Source organism: Microcaecilia unicolor, chromosome 4, assembly GCF_901765095.1.
Source record: "Microcaecilia unicolor chromosome 4, aMicUni1.1, whole genome shotgun sequence".
Classification (NCBI taxonomy): Eukaryota; Metazoa; Chordata; class Amphibia; order Gymnophiona; family Siphonopidae; genus Microcaecilia; species Microcaecilia unicolor.
The window spans coordinates 73,827,558-73,846,215 of NC_044034.1; the positions used below are offsets into that span (position 1 = coordinate 73,827,558).

At 41.9% G+C, this 18,658-nt stretch overlaps 1 protein-coding gene across 1 annotated transcript; it reads right to left on the reverse strand.

Annotated features, from left to right (window-relative positions):
* Positions 1-793: 793 nt before the first annotated feature.
* Positions 794-18,128, reverse strand: POMP (proteasome maturation protein). Its single transcript, XM_030200348.1, has 6 exons — positions 18,021-18,128; positions 14,556-14,656; positions 7,083-7,143; positions 4,877-4,978; positions 2,074-2,167; positions 794-1,058 (listed from the first exon to the last, which is right to left on the reverse strand). The coding sequence occupies exons 1-6, from the start codon at positions 18,021-18,023 to the stop codon at positions 991-993; spliced, it is 429 nt and encodes a 142-aa protein (XP_030056208.1). The 5' UTR covers positions 18,024-18,128; the 3' UTR covers positions 794-990.
* Between the last annotated feature and the right edge of the window lie 530 nt (positions 18,129-18,658).

The window sequence follows — 18,658 nt, forward strand, 5'->3', positions numbered from 1 at the left end:
AAATGTTGCCCTCTTTCTCATCCTTCTTTTTACTTTTCAGCTACCTATCAAATTCCATCTCCTTCTCTCACCGCTAGCTATCCCATTCCCCATTTCACTCCTTCCCTCAGCCCTCCAATTCCCATTTATCCTTAATCAACTCCCCATACCTGCTCCCTCTGTGCCAGCACTTGCAAGAGTACAGAACTACTGGGTGGGCCCAGGCCCATTCGTGGCTATGCCCCTGATTTTAAGTGTAAAGCTTTTGCTGATATTTGATTTGGTGATTTTCTAACCAGTGATTAAATGAGCTTTGGCCAATGTTATTGATGCATATACTATAGCTCTTATCCTGAAGTCTTTTTATCCACCTTTTTGGTTTGGTCAGTTATAATTCTTTGATGTTTATGGGCATTTCACGGTAACATGCGGGCTGGATTGCAGATGTAAGATTTGCTGTTTTCAACCAAAACAAAAGCAATATGGCCACAAAGAGACATCAAATCATTAACATAATCCACACCAAAATTACTTTTAAAAAGTTTAATAAAAAATGTTTAAAATTGTTATGGAAAATTAAATTGTGATGTAGTCACAAAAAAAGTCTAGTTTGTAGAGATGTGGAGCATTAAATTTAATATTTAGGCTTTTTCTTGTACACTTTGGATTCAACATATGTTCACTAATTTAAGAGTTTTGTCTTCAAATTACATGCTTTGCTATTACAACCAACTCCTGTGCCAAAATTTAACAATATTAGCCACACACTTTTTACAGCAGCAACAAATCAAACAGTTAATACATAACCAGATGGTAAGCTTTTAGTAACTATTTTAATGAAGAATGGTATCTGAGAATGTAAGCCAAAACTTTAAACTGCAAATTTGCCACTTGCATCATTTTATGTTGCAGTGCAAGGAAAAATCTACAATTCCTGGAAATGTACTACGGTGTATCATCACAATATCCCTCCACTTTTTCTTCAATTAAAAAGATCAAATGGGCAGTCTTCTACCATAAACCAAGACTATGTTCCAACATCACATGTGGTTCTCCCATGACTTCACTTTGTGACGGGTCTACAGGAGGAGGAAAAAAAAAAGAAGAAATGTCAGAATAGCCATGCAAACACTCATTTGGCCTTTCCCCTTCAGTCGGTTGTACAAGTGTACATTTTCTCAGTAGCGACGTGCACAGGAAAAAAAAAAGTGTCCAGTAGATTTGACCTTTTTGCCTAATTTTCAAACTTTTTTTGATTTGATTCATATATATGTATAAACAAAGCTGCTTTAACAAGTTAGAAGTTTTTAAAATATGCATTAATTTGAAGGTTAACATGTTAAAATCTAATTTGTACACACAAATTTTTAAGAAGAGTTAATAAACTGAATGTACACCGAGGTCAGTATTTTTCTATTTCTGGAGTTCCAAAACCAGGTCTGGTTCAGGGTATTCTAAAAGAACATGCATACAGTGGTTCTGCTGTCTATGTAATTTATCTCATATATTCATTACTGATATCTTGAAAACTCAACTAGCTAATTTTGTTAGCCAATTGATTCCCTGCTAACACGCAGCACTTACAAGTAAAAGGAGGAAGTACTTATGCTCATTCCCATTGTTCTCATTTGGGTCTGCGTTCCATTTTTTGGAAGATTCCTTTTAGGTTAATTGCCTTTTTTCACTTCACTATAGTACGATTATATTTAATGAATTAAATATATGTTATCTGGGCTTCCAAAATGGCAACCACTATTTTTAGGATTTTTTTTTTTTAATTTCCCTATTTTATCATAGTCTCCTTTTTTAAACTCAAATGATTAGTGTTGTATGTCTATATTAAATTTAATTGCTGTCAAGCAGATCCACCACCTTACACCAGGTTGTGTTCTACTGAAAATCAGATGCAAGAGGTAGCTCCCTCTCCTGTTGGTTCCATGACCAGCTACTATATAAAGCTGTTGTTCATGGCTACTAGGAACTTTGCATTCCTAGCCAAGTCCCAATATGACATCTACCAATCAATGTATTGGGGTAAATGAAATGCCCAATTGGTAGTGCATCTAAAGTACAGTGGAACTAGCCTTTATTTACCATTTAGAATATCTTCAAAACCAATGCATTCATCATTCCCTCTCAGTGTGTCCAGCGCTATGTTTGAGCTCTGAAGAAAAGGGAGACGTTGAACCTACAGAAAAAAAAAAAACAGTAAGGAAATTACATCAATCAAAACTTTCCAAAGAATACTTTAAGTTGAGGCTTGACAAACCCTGGGCACCTGGTGACCATAGGGACCATAAATTGCATTGCAGCATCTGAGATTTTTATGCCTCCCTAGAGAAGTTTTTCATATGCTAGTTCAAACTATGGTATTAGCTCATGCTGATTATTGTAATAGATTATATGCATGTTGTAGAGAGCAAGTTTTGAAGAAGTTACACAAATGGGCACAGAACACAGCTGCAAGGCTGAACTAAGGGAAATCGCGCTTTGATAGTGCAAGCCTGTTTTTACAAGCTTCACACTAGTTTTCAATCAAGGCGTGTATTGCCTTTAAGTTATGCACCTTGGTATATCAAATAATCTTTGGTCTTGGCCCAGGATACATGTCTGAATTAATTAATTAACTCTAAGAAATATACTACAAGGTACAAGGAATTTTCTTACTCTCCATTATCCTGTCAGAGCTTGCTGTATAAATCAATATATTCTGCAGGATTCTCTTATCAATGTACAAAGTGATGGAACTCACTGCCCAAACATTTGAGAGACATGAATAGCTATTTAAGTTTTTGAAAACATCTAAAAGCCGTTTTATTTTCAGAAAACATTTTAATGAAGTTAGTAATTGAGGTGTTTAATGGATTTTTGGATTAGGATCTGTTCGCCGGTTCTTTGATCTAATTCAAGTTTCACGTTTAATTAAGACTTTCTATCCCACCTACGGAAGGAACCATTGAGGCGGCATACAATCTAAATCACACAGAGTAACCAAAAAAGAACATTTTCTAGAGACAAGACCTGAACAAGTGGGAAGAGGGTAGAACTACAATTCAAATAGTAAAAAACGGAAGGTTAAAGCATAAGGTATATTTTATTGCATCCAGTCACAACAGATCCTACAGAAACCCAATAGGAGAAGCTTAAGGAGCAGAAAAAGAAAGATTTTCAATTCTGGTTGTTATATTGATCAATATGTTAGTATTTCTTTATAATTTTTATTGTAAGCCGCATTGAACCAAAGCAATTTTGGAAAATGTGGCATATAAATTATAAATGCTGTAAAAAAAAAAAAAACTATCAGAATAGCTGTAGCTGTCAGGATGGCATTAGATGGCTCTCAGTAAGTCCAGCCACATGATCCTTCAACTCCCACACTGATCTCAGGCATGAAGCTATGCAAAACTCAGGCATCGTGTGTCTCAGACTGAGAGTCCCAAAAGTGCCATATCTACAATACAAAACTGTTTCAACAACAGCACAGCTAGCAAAGTAAAGGATAGTTGGCTGGAACAAGAGTTAAATGGGGCTGACTGATCCCTACCAACATTGTTGGACTGACTGACTAGCTGGAAGGAGAGCAATAGCTGGCAGCAGGTTAAGAGAGAGGGAGATTTGTGGGGGTGGGGACCTGGGACATGGTAAAAGGTGAAGCAGTCAGTCGCTATTTTATTCCTGTATCCTAGCACTGAGAAGTATGAATTCAGTAACTTTTTCCACAGCTTTATTTCTTAACTTGGTCCAGTTTTTATAGCATTGTTATGCTTTTTACTGACGATATTTTCATCTTGTTGATGTTCAAGCACACTCCATAGACCTTTCAGGATACATATAATCTATTATCTCTTGCAGGTCATCCTGCAAGAGTATATATCTCATCTCATGAGTAATAAGTTTCATTGGAGACTTTTCCCTTATGTGAAACTAGGCAAGATATGGAGTTAGCCAGTGACCATATGCAGCTTTCAAAATACTTGAAAACATAACAATATGTTCTAACTTCCCTATGATTTCAAACAAACTGAACAGGTCCATTTCCCAGTGGGAAATAAAAATGAGAAATTCTTAATGTCAGATACATTAAGAACATCTGAAAAGCATGAGTCAGGGGTCACTGGACATTATCTATAGAAGAAAAAATGAAATTAAAAAAGTTATTATGAAGATAAGTGTACAAATATTGTGATCTTATAAAAGATTCATTTCCCTGTAAGAAATTTGGCTAAAAGAAAAGTGGGTCACTAATTTTTTTCCATTACAAGAGAAAACCAGTAATAAGCCTTTCCCAAAACACACACTTCCACATTCCTGGTACCTTAAGGGAAATGCACCACATTCACTAATAAAAGAGCAAATATTACTGCAAAATTCACTTCCAAGGCTCAAGAGAAAAGTGTATCTGCCAATTTAGACTCTTCAGTCTCACCAGAAAAACACCGAAAAAAAATTAACCCTACTCCAATAAATTGAATAAGTTCAATTTGTCCATTTTCATAAGAACCATCAAACGATTCAGTGAAGAGTAGCAGCACATGAAAGATTATGATTTAGAAACTGCCAATAGTTTAAAGAATCAAGAGCCTGATAGTGACATATGTATGCTCTAGCAGATATTATTGTGTGCACTTGTGGGAAAGTGACTGTTCAGGATATGCAAAAATCCAATAAATTTACAGAAGGAAAAGGTGAATGGGATTTAATGTATTGCCTTTCTGTGGTTACAATCAAAGCGGTTTAATATATTATATACAGGCACTTATTTTGTACCTGAGGCAATGAAGGGTTAAGTGACTTTCCCAAATTCACAAGGAGCTACAGTGGGAATTGAACCCAGTTCCGCTGGTTCTCAGGCCACTGCAACAGCCATTAGGCTACTCCTCCACTCAAAGAAGCTCACCTGTTTCACTGCCTTGTACTCCATCTGTAGTTTCAGAGGTGCATGTATTCCCTGAATATTTCTCAATGTAGAAAAATTCGTTTTTTCTTCATTTGCCTGAAACTAAAGAAGATTCTGAAGTGCTGCATTTCAAGTAGAGAGATACTGAAAAGATTTTAAAAAGCATGCCCAAAGCGCTCTGTCTGAGGGAAAAAGGATACAAACAGCAAAAAACTGGAATTAAAATGAATTTTCCTATGCAATTATGAGTTTATTTCTGGGGGTTTTGCTTGTGGCTGACCCCCAGCCATTCTGATCTTATAAAGTAGCATTGGGCTATAAGTGAGAAACATGAAGGGAAGCTCCTCCTGCATGCTAGTCCCAAACAGTGAAGAAAAACTCTTCAAATTACTGACATATAATGGTAAACATCAGCATTTTAAACCTCCAAGCTATTTCAGAGTAGCTGGCTTCTGTTACACTAACATAGGAATACCACAACAATATTTTGGTCACAAGGTAGAACTTGGTGATTTAGTTCGTTTTCTTTCTAGAATCTATTTTAATTTAAAACAAGTGTATTTCACATTTTTACAATTCCTCCTCATATGCCATTCCCACAAACAGAGAGACTGTAAATCTGTCACTAGAAAATGTGCTGCTGCCAGTCAGAAATCTGCTACGACAGGAATGCAGCATAAACTTCTGAAAAGCTGGATTTGAAGATCCATGCAGATCATGCCAAGAGATTTCAGGCAAAACAAAACACACACAGCTCATCATAAAAATGCAAAACCAGGAAGGCAATGCGGAGGCATAGACTTATAAAGTTCCTTACGTTATTATGGAACTTTGTAAGTCTAAGTACTTTGAAAATATGCCTCCAAGTTACTTTGTAAGTCCATGTGCTTTGAAAAGGAGTACAGTAGTCAAGAAAGGGCAAGTTGGTATCCTGAAAATCTGATTTCATAAATAAAACTAACTCTGCCTAATCACATGGCTAGCGATGTATATAAATGCAGGTTACACCCATTGCCTTTGTTTTGGGTTGTGTGAGCACTCCGGAGGGCGGGTGCGAGGGAAAGGGGATAGTGGTTCTTTCAGCCGGCATCATCCCCGGTCATTCAGCCCAGCTAGGAGAGCAGTGCGCCCTCTAGGGATCAAACTGCCAGGGAAAGCTGTAATGCAGGAGAAAAACTACACTCCCCAGAAGCCAGTGCAGGGTCAGCTGAACTCCCAGGAGGGGGAGGGAGGAATGACTGATTGGGAGAAGAGGTCTGATCCGGGAGATGGGGAACAGCTGGTGGAGCTTGGGGAGGAGGAGGAGATGGAGTGGAATAAAGAAGAGGTAGAAGGAGAAGGTAAAGGGGAATGTATGGAGGTGGGTGGTTTGGCTCTAACCCGTGCAGACAGGGTGAGAGCTTTTGTGGCCTCAGCATTGCCCCGGTTGTGGAGTTGGGGGAAGCTGGGAGCAAAGCAGTGGGGGAGCAACTGGAAAGCACAACTTGCTACCATATTGGCTGTTCCCAAGAGGTAGAGCTGTGGAAGGGGGGGAAGGGTTTTAAGACAGAAAGGCATGTGCATTGTGGGAACTTAAAACTGTAGGAGGTGAGAGAGGAGGGGGTTCCAGCTAAATCTCCAAAACTATCTGCGGTGAAGATAGTGCGGCTGGAGGTTTGGGGAGGATTTAAAACAAAAGCCTGTAACTGGAAATGAATTGAAGTTTGCTGATGGTTGGAGGTGTTTCAATAAGGCCGACATCTGTAACAATAAAGAACTTGGATTGCTCTTACTGTCGGAGTGGGACTGAGTTTCTCAGCAGCTGGCAAGGTGGAGAGAGAGAGAGAGAGAGAGAGAGCAAAAGTGCGGTGGCTGGCTAGGAAAGCGGACAGAAGCCAGTGGAAGCTAAGCAGGGTCGACCCCGGCTCCCACCTGGAAGGGTGACCTAGTTACAGTTGTAACTACTTCATTCTTTACGAGCTGTATTTTATACAAAGATTTAAGTGGGTAGTCGGGACATATTATTTTTCCATCATAGACGTTTAAGTGGGTAGTACCCTGCTCTCTTGCACTAATGTTCTCTATTCTGGGATCGATTACTGTAATATTCCATTCAGGACTGGATTGTCTGTCTTCAGTCTGCATTCTTTTCATTACAAACAAGTTCTCCAGGATTAAATGTGGATTTATTTCCTATCGTATTCACTGTGGAAATTATCTGACTTACATTTTTTTCTGACAGCTCCAAAGGGTGACATGGCAAAAGTTCATTTTTCACACTGGTAAAACTGTAAAATGCAAATCCAAGGTTAATTGAATCTTGAAGGGAGAAGACAGTGGAAAGAGCACAAACATCAAAATAAAGGAACCAAAATCTAATACAAAGAAAGGGCAATTTATTAAAACATATCTTAACTACAGTACATTACACTGGTTTTTTTTTTCAAACAAAATCACTTTCATTGCAAAGTATGCAAGCAAAATCAAATAGTTCAATAAACTAGACTTCCATTATATCACTGTATATGCTGTGAGAACAAAATTGTAACAGTACCATTACACAGTAAGAGAAATCAGGCCTCTAAATTTTCCTTTCCTGGAAGCCCTCCAGTCTATTCAGCCAGCAGATGGAGACTAAGAACCACTTGTTGGTAACATCACCCTATGCAAGCTGATCCTGAATTTGCCCCATGTAACATAGTAACATAGTAAATGACGGCAGAAAAAGACCTGCATGGTCCATCCAGTCTGCCCAACAAGACAAACTCATATGTGCTACTTTTTGTGTATACCCTACTTTGATTTGTACCTGTCCTCTTCAGGGCACAGACCGTATAAGTCTGTCCAGCACTATCCCCGCCTCCCAACCACCAGCCCCGCCTCCCACCACTGGCTCTGGCACAGACCATATAACTCTGCCCAGCACTATCCTCGCCTCCCACCACCGGCTGGCTCTGCCACCCAATCTCGGCTAAGCTCCTTAGGATCCATTCCTTCTGAATAGGATTCCTTTATGTTTATCCCACGAGTGTTTGAATTCTGTTACTGTTTTCATTTCCACCACCTCCCGCGGGAGGGCATTCCAAGCATCCACTACTCTCTCCGTGAAAAAATACTTCCTGACATTTTTCTTGAGTCTGCCCCCCTTCAATCTCATTTCATGTCCTCTCGTTCTACTGCCTTCGCACCTCCGGAAAAGGTTCGTTTGCGGATTAATACTTTTCAAATATTTGAACGTCTGTATCATATCACCCCTGTTTCTCCTTTCTTCCAGAGTATACATGTTCCTCATACGTCTTGTAACGCAAATCCCTTACCATTCTCGTAGCTTTTCTTTGCACCGCTTCAATTCTTTTTACATCCTTCGCAAGGTACGGCCTCCAAAACTGAACACAATACTCTAGGTGGGGCCTCACCAACGACTTATACAGGGGCATCAACACCTCCTTTCTTCTGCTGGTCACAACTCTCTCTATACAGCCTAACAACCTTCTAGCTACGGCCACCGCCTTGTCACACTGTTTCGTCGCCTTCAGATCCTCAGATACTATCACCCCAAGATCCCTCTCCCCATCCGTACCTAACAGATTCTCCCCGCCTAACACATACATCTCCCGAGGGTTTCTATTCCCTAAGTGCATCACTTTGCATTTCTTCGCATTGAATTTTAATTGCCAAACCTTAGACCATTCTTCTAGCTTCCTCAGATCCTTTTTCATGTAACAAACAGTGGTGACTACCTGAACCTTCAAGGAATTCAATGCCAAAACCTTGTCAAGACCCTCCTGCAAAAATGCCTGATACTGAAGATCCAAAGGACATAGGCTGCCACCTTCAGCCTGATAAGATCTGATAACCACAGTCCGCTTAGCCTGTCCAGGGTCAATAGAAACACTAGGCCCAGACGGCTCTCCACCTTTGAATCAATCTGCCCTGCAGTGACCAAAGACCCATTGGTTCAAGGTCACATGGGCCCACCCTCTTAATAATGCTTCAAGAGTCCACCCACTAACTAAACCAGAGCACAGTCCTCTAAATCTTCATTGCAGAGTTTTGTTTCTAGTGGAACCCCCAGAGCCACCTTTTTTACCTCCTTTTTGACTGCCTTGAAAGGATTCCTGAAAACCAGTCCAACAGAAAAAGAGGCAAAATATCATATACAGTTGTCCAAAAGGAACTCTGGTCTGGAGAAAACAGAGAATCCAAGATGATAATTCCCAATAGAGCAAAAAACAGCAATGAACTGAATCCAGCTGCACATCAACCCCTGAATTCTATATAATGCGACTTTGAGTTCTACGTGCAAATCTGGTCATATTCTGGAATTGTGTGCCCAACTTAATTAGCTTAACAAGCTAATCAGTGCCGATAACTGAACTTAGGCAATTACTGAAACTAAATGGCATTAATTAGAATTTACACGCACAAATGTCTAAGCGTATTCTATAAAGTGATGTGCGTAAATTCTAAGATATGGATCTGAAAAGGGGGCATGGCCATGGGACAGGCATGGGCGGATTGTGGGCGCTCCTAGATTTTATATGCGCTGTTATAGAATATGCCCGTTTTGAGTGTAATTTAGGCACTGGAATTTACACCAGGTTTTCAATGGCTTAAATAGCCACAACTAAATATAGTCACAAAAAACAGGTGTTGGGCATATTCTATAAACTACACCTAGATTTAGGCATACTCTATAAACCACGCATAAATTTAGGCATGGTTTATAGAATATGCCTAGGCGTATTTTCTTTCGGCACCGATTTTTTAGGCGTGATATATAGAATCTAGCCCCAAGTGTTTTACACGGTTCCTCCTCTCACGACTGGATCACATTTGATGCATCATAGTATTAGTCAGTTGGTCGCAACTATTATACCAACGTATATACCATACCCTGATTCAAGGTCCACGTGAACAGTCAGGTCTAATCCAGCAGAAAAGAAGAAAGTGACCAGGTTCACTTTCTGCTCCTCTTGCCGTGCAGAATTCTGTGAAGGCAGCAGCAAGTACTGCAGGGGTGGGGAATTCCGTGCTGAGTTCCCACAGGAGTACAAGATAAGAAGTAAACAAACCAAACGGAAATGATCATATTGACCAACATTCCACATATTTCCCCTCTTACTGGAAACATGTGTAACCCCCACTGTGATCTCTCACATATTTATGTTGAGGTCCCCTTAAGAGCCTGACAAATTCCCCTTCTGTCAATAATGGCCTCCAGCTGATATTCTATTCAGTATGGAAAAGGCTTTGAGCAGACTGCAAGGTGGAATCTTGCTTTACATGGTTTGAATACTCACCTCACCAGACAAAGCTTGAAGCAAGTTTCAGAAATGTTTAAAAATCCTCATCTACATTAAAAATATCTCTCTCCTCTATATACTCATACCAGAAAATATGCTTGAAAAGGTAACGGACACACGTATACGGCCTTACACGATCTCAGACCACGCCTTGGTATGTCTCGAATGGGAATGGGGAGAGCAGAAACCCCAGGGAAACTCTTGGCAGTTCCCGTTAGATCTAGCGGGAGATGAGAAATTTAAAGCCAAATTAAAAGAACGATGGGAGGATTATGCAACACTGAATCAAACCCACACAGAGAACCCTCTTTTATTTTGGGAAGTGGCAAAGGCAGTGCTGCGTGGTGAAATAATCAGTTACTACCACCATTTCAGGTCAGCTCGTAACAAGGAAATAATATGGTTAAGTAAATTAATATGTAAAGCCCGCCAGACTTATGGCAGGACGCATGCTGAGAGCCACCGCAGTAATCTCCTAGAACTTCAGACCACACTAAACATGTTGTTACACCAACGGGCTACGAAGTCTCAAACCTATTATAAATTTCAATTACAAAGATTTGGGAACAAGGCGGGACGCTTGTTAGCACGACTAGCCACCCCAAAAGGGAACAAGAGACAGGTCTTGCAAGTGAGGGGAGAACAAGGGAGAATGGAACATAAAACGGAGAAGATATGTGAGGCCTTTGCCAAATATTATAGTACCCTTTATGCGAAACCAAGGGAACAGGGACTGCCGGAGTCTTTATATTTAGATAATCTAGAATAACCAGCCCTTAACCAACGAGAGAAAGATAAATTAAACTTACCAATTACGATGGAGGAGGTAACACTGGGTATAAAACAAGGGAAGCTACTAAAGGTGCCCGGCCCAGACGGTTTACGCATAGAATTTTAGGCGACCACATTGAACCGACGTTAACTAATTACTACAACAAAATAGTAGACATGGAACAACCTCCGGAGGGTCTATCCCTTGCACCAATAGTGGTGCTACCAAAACCAGGCAGGGACCCACAAAGTGTGGAATCCTACCGTCCAATCTCCCCTCTGAATGTGGAAATTAAACTACTCGCGAAAATAATGGCCAATCGCATGAAAAAAGTCCTACCAAAATTAATACATGAAGCCCAAACCGGATTCGTAGAAGGTAGGGTAATAGCCAAGAACTTACGGAAAATCATAGGGGCCTTAGAGAGGAGGAAATATAAGGGCATGCCAGCCCTTGATTAGTTTCAATGCCGAAAAGGCGTTCAACAAAGTGCACTGGACATTTCTGTTCTCCACGTTAGAGAAGTACGGATTTGGCGGTCGATTTGTATCAGCTGTGCGGGCCCTTTACCACAAGCCTAAAGCGCAGATAAGGGTCAATGGGATGGAATCGGCGGAATTCCCAATACATAGGGGAACACGACAGGGTTGCCCCTTGTCGCCATTATTGTTTGTCTTGTCACTCAACCCGCTGATCCGGGACATCGTAGTTAGCCCGACGATACAAGGCGTGCACATGGGTCAGGCCGAATTTAAAATAGCAGCTTTTGCCGATGACCTCTTGGTACTGATCACAGACCCCCAGAAATTGTTTTCGGTGTTAATGGAGACTTTAAAGGAATATGGGGACTACGCAGGGTTGAGCCTGAACCTGACTAAATCAGAGGCATTAGCCTCATCTGAGGAAGTGAGAAAATCATGGGACCAGGATTTCCCTTTGAGTTGGGCAAAGGGATCATTTAAGTATTTGGGAATCCACTTGACTATGGAGCTAGAGAAGCTGCACGACTTAAATATTGTCTTATTAGAGGGAACAAGGCGTCGGCTAAATAGCTGGGAGGGCCTGCCACTTTCCCTGAATGGCAGGATAAATTTAATACGCATGGTGATATTCCCAAAGTGGTTATACCTCCTGCAGACATTGCCCCTGTGCCTGAAAAATAAAGACCTAGAGCACATTAATAGAATTCTCAGCAGGTTTTGCTGGGCAAAAAAGAAACCTCAAATACAGGCCAAAGTGATGAAGGGAGGATGGAATAGAGGGGGCTTGGGAATGCCAGACTTAGCCATATACAATCAAGCATGTCTACTCAGACACATAGGAGATTGGGTAAGCCAATCTAATGCATTCACGCCATTGGAACTGGAACAGGAATACTTTACCCCATATGATGTCATTGCACGCATTTAGATCAGGGACAAATCCCGGCACCATTAAAACACTGTCACTTGTTGCAACCTATGCGCAAGGCATGGAAGACATTGATTAGGACTATGGGGGGAATGCCAGAAACATCAGAACTCCTAACGATTAGAGGGAACCCGAGTTTTGAACCTGGACAAACAAATCAGGCCTTTCATAGGTGGGAGGCACAGGGAATCACTAAGGTGGAACATTTGCTTAGTAGGGAGGGGGACATCATCAAATTTGAGGATTTGCAAAATAAGATAGGAAACGCATGGGGGGATTATTTTGCATACGTACAAGTCAAACATTACATTTTGAGCCTTAACCAAATCACACTACGATCGAAAATTGGCGATCAGATACAAACCTTTTTTCAGGCCCTGGAGGTGGTAGGAGTGACAGTGTCAACTATAAACCGTGCACTGGTGAAAAGGGGCCCCACCAAAGACCTAGGATACATCAAACACAAGTGGGAACAAGACTCGGGGGGGGGGGGCATTTGGGGAAACTGGGATGTCGGGGCCACATTGAGACGCATTCCGAAGCTCACCATAGACGAGAGGCTCAGAGAGAGCGGATATAGAGTGACAATGCGGGCCTATATTTCAGGGCAACAATGGGGACATATGACTCCTAAGGATGCGAAATGCGCTAAATGTGACAATGAAGCTCCCACATTATTTCATGCCTTTTGGGCTTGCCCGAGTATTCGTGCATTCTGGAGGCAAATTCAGCACTTCCTGACTAAAACGGTACAGACATCGGCAGGGGGGACGTGGGACCACTATGTGCTGGACACACAGTCCGCGTTTAACTCGCAGGTGAAAGGACCCAAGCTGCGGTGCCATAAGGTCTGCCTGATAGCTCGTAAGACCATATTACAAATATGGATATCCCAGGATCCATCTGCATATTGGCACCGGCAGAACCAAATACACAAAATGGCAACCTGGGAAGCTAGAGAGGTGAGAGGTAACCCGAAACGGAAAAATATTTTCATGCAAATATGGGGTCAATATATACAAGGGCTGAGCCCATGAGGCAAAAGTTTATTGCTCAACCATTTGTGATTTGTTTCCAGACAACCTGATTCATAAGCGAGTCCTGTCCCTGATGTGGCTGGGGGGGGGGGGGGGGGGGGGGGGGGAAGAACATGAAAAACTTGTTGATGGTAGACTTTACACAGCCTACACCAATGTATGTTGAAAGTACTGATACAATGTATTGGAAGTTTAATGGTTGTACACCTTTGGTTGACCCATCAATAAAAAATGTTCAAACATAAAAATGTCTCTCTCCTCCCCCAAAGCACCTGCCTTCCATTTCAACCCCCCCCCCCCCCCCCCCCAAATTTTTAAAAGGTATTCTTAAAAATAAAAATAAAAAAAGATTTCAAATGCTTTTTAAATGACCTATAGCTACATAAGTGACATAATTCCAAAGGAATAGCATTCCATACTTTAGGGCCCATACTACCAAAAGTTCATAAAGCATTTTCTTTAAGTCTAATTCTACCTGGTATTCTTAACAGCTTGTGTTGAGACGAGCATAGTCTTCTCGATGGTTCATAAGCCATAAGGTGCTTTTAAAATATTTCAGGCCATCTAACCAATCAGAAACAAAAAGACTCAAGATCTTAAATCTTATGCCTTGTTCAACTGGCAACCAATACAACTCCCTTAGAATTGGTGTAACATGATCACAAATTCTTTTAGTTCATTAATAACAGTCCAGCCATAATTTATACCAAATAAAGTCTTTTTAACTGGTACTTAGGAAGACCACAGTATACCGTTTCCTATATATATGACTAAAGTCTTATTGCCACTGAGTACCAAATGCATTGCATGCTTAAAATAAATCCCAGGGTAAGAGACACAACACAATATTCTCTCGGGGGCAATGTCTCCAAATGGGTTAGTTCTGCACATACCATGACAAGAATGAACCTCACTACTAAGCAAAAGTACATGGAGTATTATGTCAGTCTCTCAAATTTATTCACTCACTGCAGTACTTGCATCATGTTATCTTGCAAAATTTGCAGCCAGGTGAAGAATCCAAGTAAAAGACTGGTTTTGTGCCTTCCGCAAGCTTGGATAAAATGACAGGGTGGGCAGGTTATACATGCACTTACAATTTTCAGTTGGTCTGTGCATGCTGTTGAAGCTTTAGCTTTGTTGGAAAAGCCTTAGAAAAACAAAAGCCAACATACCCTGTGCGCAGAGTATCCTGTAATCCATATGCTCCACTCTGACAGGAAAGTTCACCAACTGGAATACTGTCCTTCAGTTGTGACCCTAGTCCCCTGGTATTCTGGAACACATAAAAGAGTTATGCATTATACAGTTAAAATTATCCAAGTACCATTTGATCAACTATGGCAAACAATAGTTTAATTCAAATTTCTATCGAGATCTAAAAACACCTAGTGAAAATACAAATCTTCAGCTGCAAAGAGAACCTTCCGAGACAAATTGTTCTACCCTAGCTTGACATACTGATGCAAGACTCATGGTAGAGAGCCTACATAGTTAAATATTCCTGCCTGGATTGAGCTCATACATAAAATCAAGGAATTATTTGAAAAATCTCTATGATGCCACTTATACCCAAGGGGCCTTTTTACTAAAGTGTTGCAAATTATGCACTGACCATATGTTTAATGCATCATAACTATAAAGTTTGTGTGGTAAATGAAGGAGGCAAAAAGTTACTACACAGGCACCATGTTACATGTAGTGCCAGATAGCACAGAGCATCTCCATAAGCGTCCATGGCATATAACGTAGTGCTAGTCCAGGAAAGAAACAGAGAAATGTGCCATTGCCACTCTTCTCCCCACTCCCGTATATATGCTCTCCTTCTCAGCACCTGAACTTAAAAAGTCCTTTGTCCCACCCCCCCAACAGTCATAGCAACTGCTAATCCCCCCTCCCAACAGGCTGACCCTCCTCCACCCTTCCCTCTGGCACCTAACAGGGTTCTCACTGAGGGTCCAGTAGTATCTGGTGAGCCTCCCTGCTGCCACCCAAGACTGCACTGTGATCCAAAATAACCATGACCCCTAGTGGTCATCTGGCAGTACTACTGCAGTACTGTGAAGTGACCAACGGGGGGGGGGGGGGGGGGGGTGACGGACTCAGCTGCCAACCTCGTAACACTGGATGACCACGGAGACCCATGGTAGGATCTTAGGGGTGGGGGGAGAGTCAGGCTATCGGGGAGATTGCTTCTCAGGGAAGGGCAGAATTTTGAGAGGGGAACTGGCTGTTGCTGTGACTATGGTGGTGGGGGAACTAGGGAGACTTGCTACATTGTTTAGGTGCCAGGAGGAGGAGTGTATGTGCAGGGATGAGTGCCACCTGCGCCTTCACTGACAGGGTGCAATGCTAGTGCACTACTGGTAGCACAGTCCAGTTACAGCTTGTAAGTTCAACTGTACTATCAGCATTCCTGACAGCTAGCATATGGTAACGCCCCGTTTGCTAGCTGTCACTGCCAGCCAATCCTCCACCCACCCATGTCACACCCAGATCCCACCTTCTCCCATGTTAAGCAGCTAATGTGGGAGTTTCACCACAGCTGCTACTTTTTTTTTTTTTAATGTAGGGGTTAGTAAAGTGGGGCCGTGCTACTGTCTACTGCATGGTAAAACCCATGTTAGCTGTTTAATGCAGCTTAGTAAAAGGCCCCTAAGGTTGAACATAGACAGATTTTTCGTATCAAATGGTAGCTAGGGTTCAGACAGGTTTCTGTACTTTCAAAGTGTTAAAATATTTAGCAGTCGGCATGGTGGATGGAAGGTACACCAATACTACAATGTTAATCACACTCAAGTATATATATATATATATATATGAAATACATATTATTATTTATTACATTTGTACCCCGTGCTTTCCCACACCTGGCAGGCTCAATGCGGCTTACATTGTAACAAGTAGGGATCATTTTTTAATCCATAGTATAACAGAGGCATTGTTTTGACAAAGCAGCACACTTTTATTACATCTACCAAATAACAGTAAACCATACTGTTCATTAGTACTACTACTACTACTACTTAACATTTCTAGAGCGTTACTAGGGTTACGCAGCGCTGTACAATTTAACAAAGAGAGACAGTCCCTGCTCAAAGAGCTTACAATCTAATAGACAAGTGAACGGTCGGTCCGATAGGGGCAGTCAAATTGGGGCAGTCTGGATTTACTGAACGGTAAGGGTTAGGTGCCGAACGCAGCATTGAAGAGGTGGGCTTTAAGCAAAGACTTGAAGACGGGCAGGGAGGGGGCTTGGAGTAAGGGCTCAGGAAGGTTGTTCCAAGCATAGGGTAGTACCTCTCTACCCTCATCTCCCCTTACGTTCCTACCCGCATCCTCCGCTCACAGGTCAAATCACTCCTCTCAGTACCCTTCTCCACCACCGCCAACTCCAGGCTCCACCCTTTCTGCCTCGCCTCACCCTATGCCTGGAATAAACTCCCTGAGCCCATACGTCAAGCCCCCTTCCTGCCCATCTTCAAATCCTTACTCAAAGCCCACCTCTTTGATGTTGCCTTCAGCACATAACCATTACACCTCCATTGAGGAAATCTAGACTACCCCAACTTGACATTTCGTCCTTTAGATTGTAAGCTCCTTTGAGCAGGGACTGTCCTTCTTTGTTTAAACTGTACAGCGCTGCGTAACCCTAGCAGCACTATAGAAATGTTAAAATGTTAAGTAGTAGTAGTAGTACTGTTCATTAGAAATTCCACCAGCTCTAATTCAGAATGCTGTGGCATGACTGATATGTGAACCAGCTTAAGTGCTTGACAACCACAAAGTATATATACATAGTCCCATGTCCCCTAATTCTATTTGTACAGGTCAAAAACAAAAGGGAACTAGAGTATTGCAATCCACTTCACTCTTCCCACTGCCACCTGACAGTCTATACATGGCATAGGCACCCAAGTTATAGAATAGCACCTAACTTAAGTATAAATTAACTGCCAATAATGACCCTTAATTGGCACCAATTGGCAGTTGCACATGTAACTGTACTTAAGTGCTAAGTTTATACAATAGTGCCTAAGTTCTATAAGGCAGAACTCAAAGAAAGTGTGCGCATGGGAGGGGCACAGGAAGGTCTCCTTTACTTTGCCATCCTTTAACATAAAGGTCCCTGAAAACTTTCGGAGGGCAAAGAAAATGAGACAATATTACATCTAAAGCATTAAATCTACCAGAAAACACACACACTCAGTTTAAAAAGTCAAGAGCCCCAGATGTTATGAAAAATCAGTAGTGATCACTACTCGGGTGAGCCTCTCCAAGCCCTCCCCACCCCCACAAGAACTCAGGAGCCGGGGGGGGGGGGGAGGGCCAATAAGTATTTGCTTTGTAACCGAAGCAGCTGCAAAAAGAGGCGTCTTTCACTTTCGATTTTCTGCGACTTCACATCCCAGCCAGGAACCAAAAGGCAGTGAGGGAGGGGGAGGGCACCGAAGGCTTGCCGTAGCCCGTAGGGCAGAGAGTGAGCAAAACAGAACATGGCTTGGGCTCTAAAGAAGAAGCAGAAAGCAGGAGACTCCAGAAGTCGCAGAGACGTAGTAAAGCCAGAACCAGCCACATTCTAACTTCAATCACCCCCCCCCCCCCCATATATCAGACTCTTTCTACACTGCAGAACTTACCATCTTCTGTTTGCTAGCGCCCGTTTACTCTCTTCAATAACCGACTCTACAACACTTGACTTGACTTCCACGCACCGTTCTGCTGCCTCACTTCCGCTTACGTCACCACATCCCTGGCGGAAGTTAGTCTACTTGGGCGAGATTTGCAAATAGAACGAGAAAAAACGGGACGTCCGTGTGATGAGGACCCGATGGCGACTGATGGCTCGTTCTGTCACCTGTACAGCGAGCAGCTTCACACCGACCTTACGAACAAATTGATGAGTTTTAGCCCTGGTACTTCCCCTCTTGGGAGAAGGAGAGATCTGATCTGTTTGAGGTGAATAAGTAGAAATAAAAGAAAGAAGAAGAAAACGACGGGAATACCTTTTTTTTTTTTAGTTGGACTAACACATTTGTTGGCCAGCTTTTAAAGGCTAGTTGATCTGTTTCATTTTTATCTACCTTACTGCTATCATTCCCTTTAAATCTAGGATCTGTTTGAGGAATGATCCTAGATTTAAAGGGAATGATAGCAGTAAGGTAGATAAAAATGAACCTCTCTTGAGCAGGGACTGACCTTCCCCATGTTAAACTTGTACAGCGCTGCGTAACCCTGGCAGCGCTATAGAAATGCTAAGTAGTAGTAGTAGAACCGG

Coding starts and splice junctions, on each gene's coding strand:
- POMP (XM_030200348.1), bottom strand. Junction 4,979..7,082: donor TGGAGCTGTCAGAAAAAAAT/GTAAGTCAGATA, acceptor AATCTTCTTTAG/TTTCAGGCAAATGAAGAAAA. Junction 2,168..4,876: donor AGTACAAGGCAGTGAAACAG/GTGAGCTTCTTT, acceptor TTTTTTCTGTAG/GTTCAACGTCTCCCTTTTCT.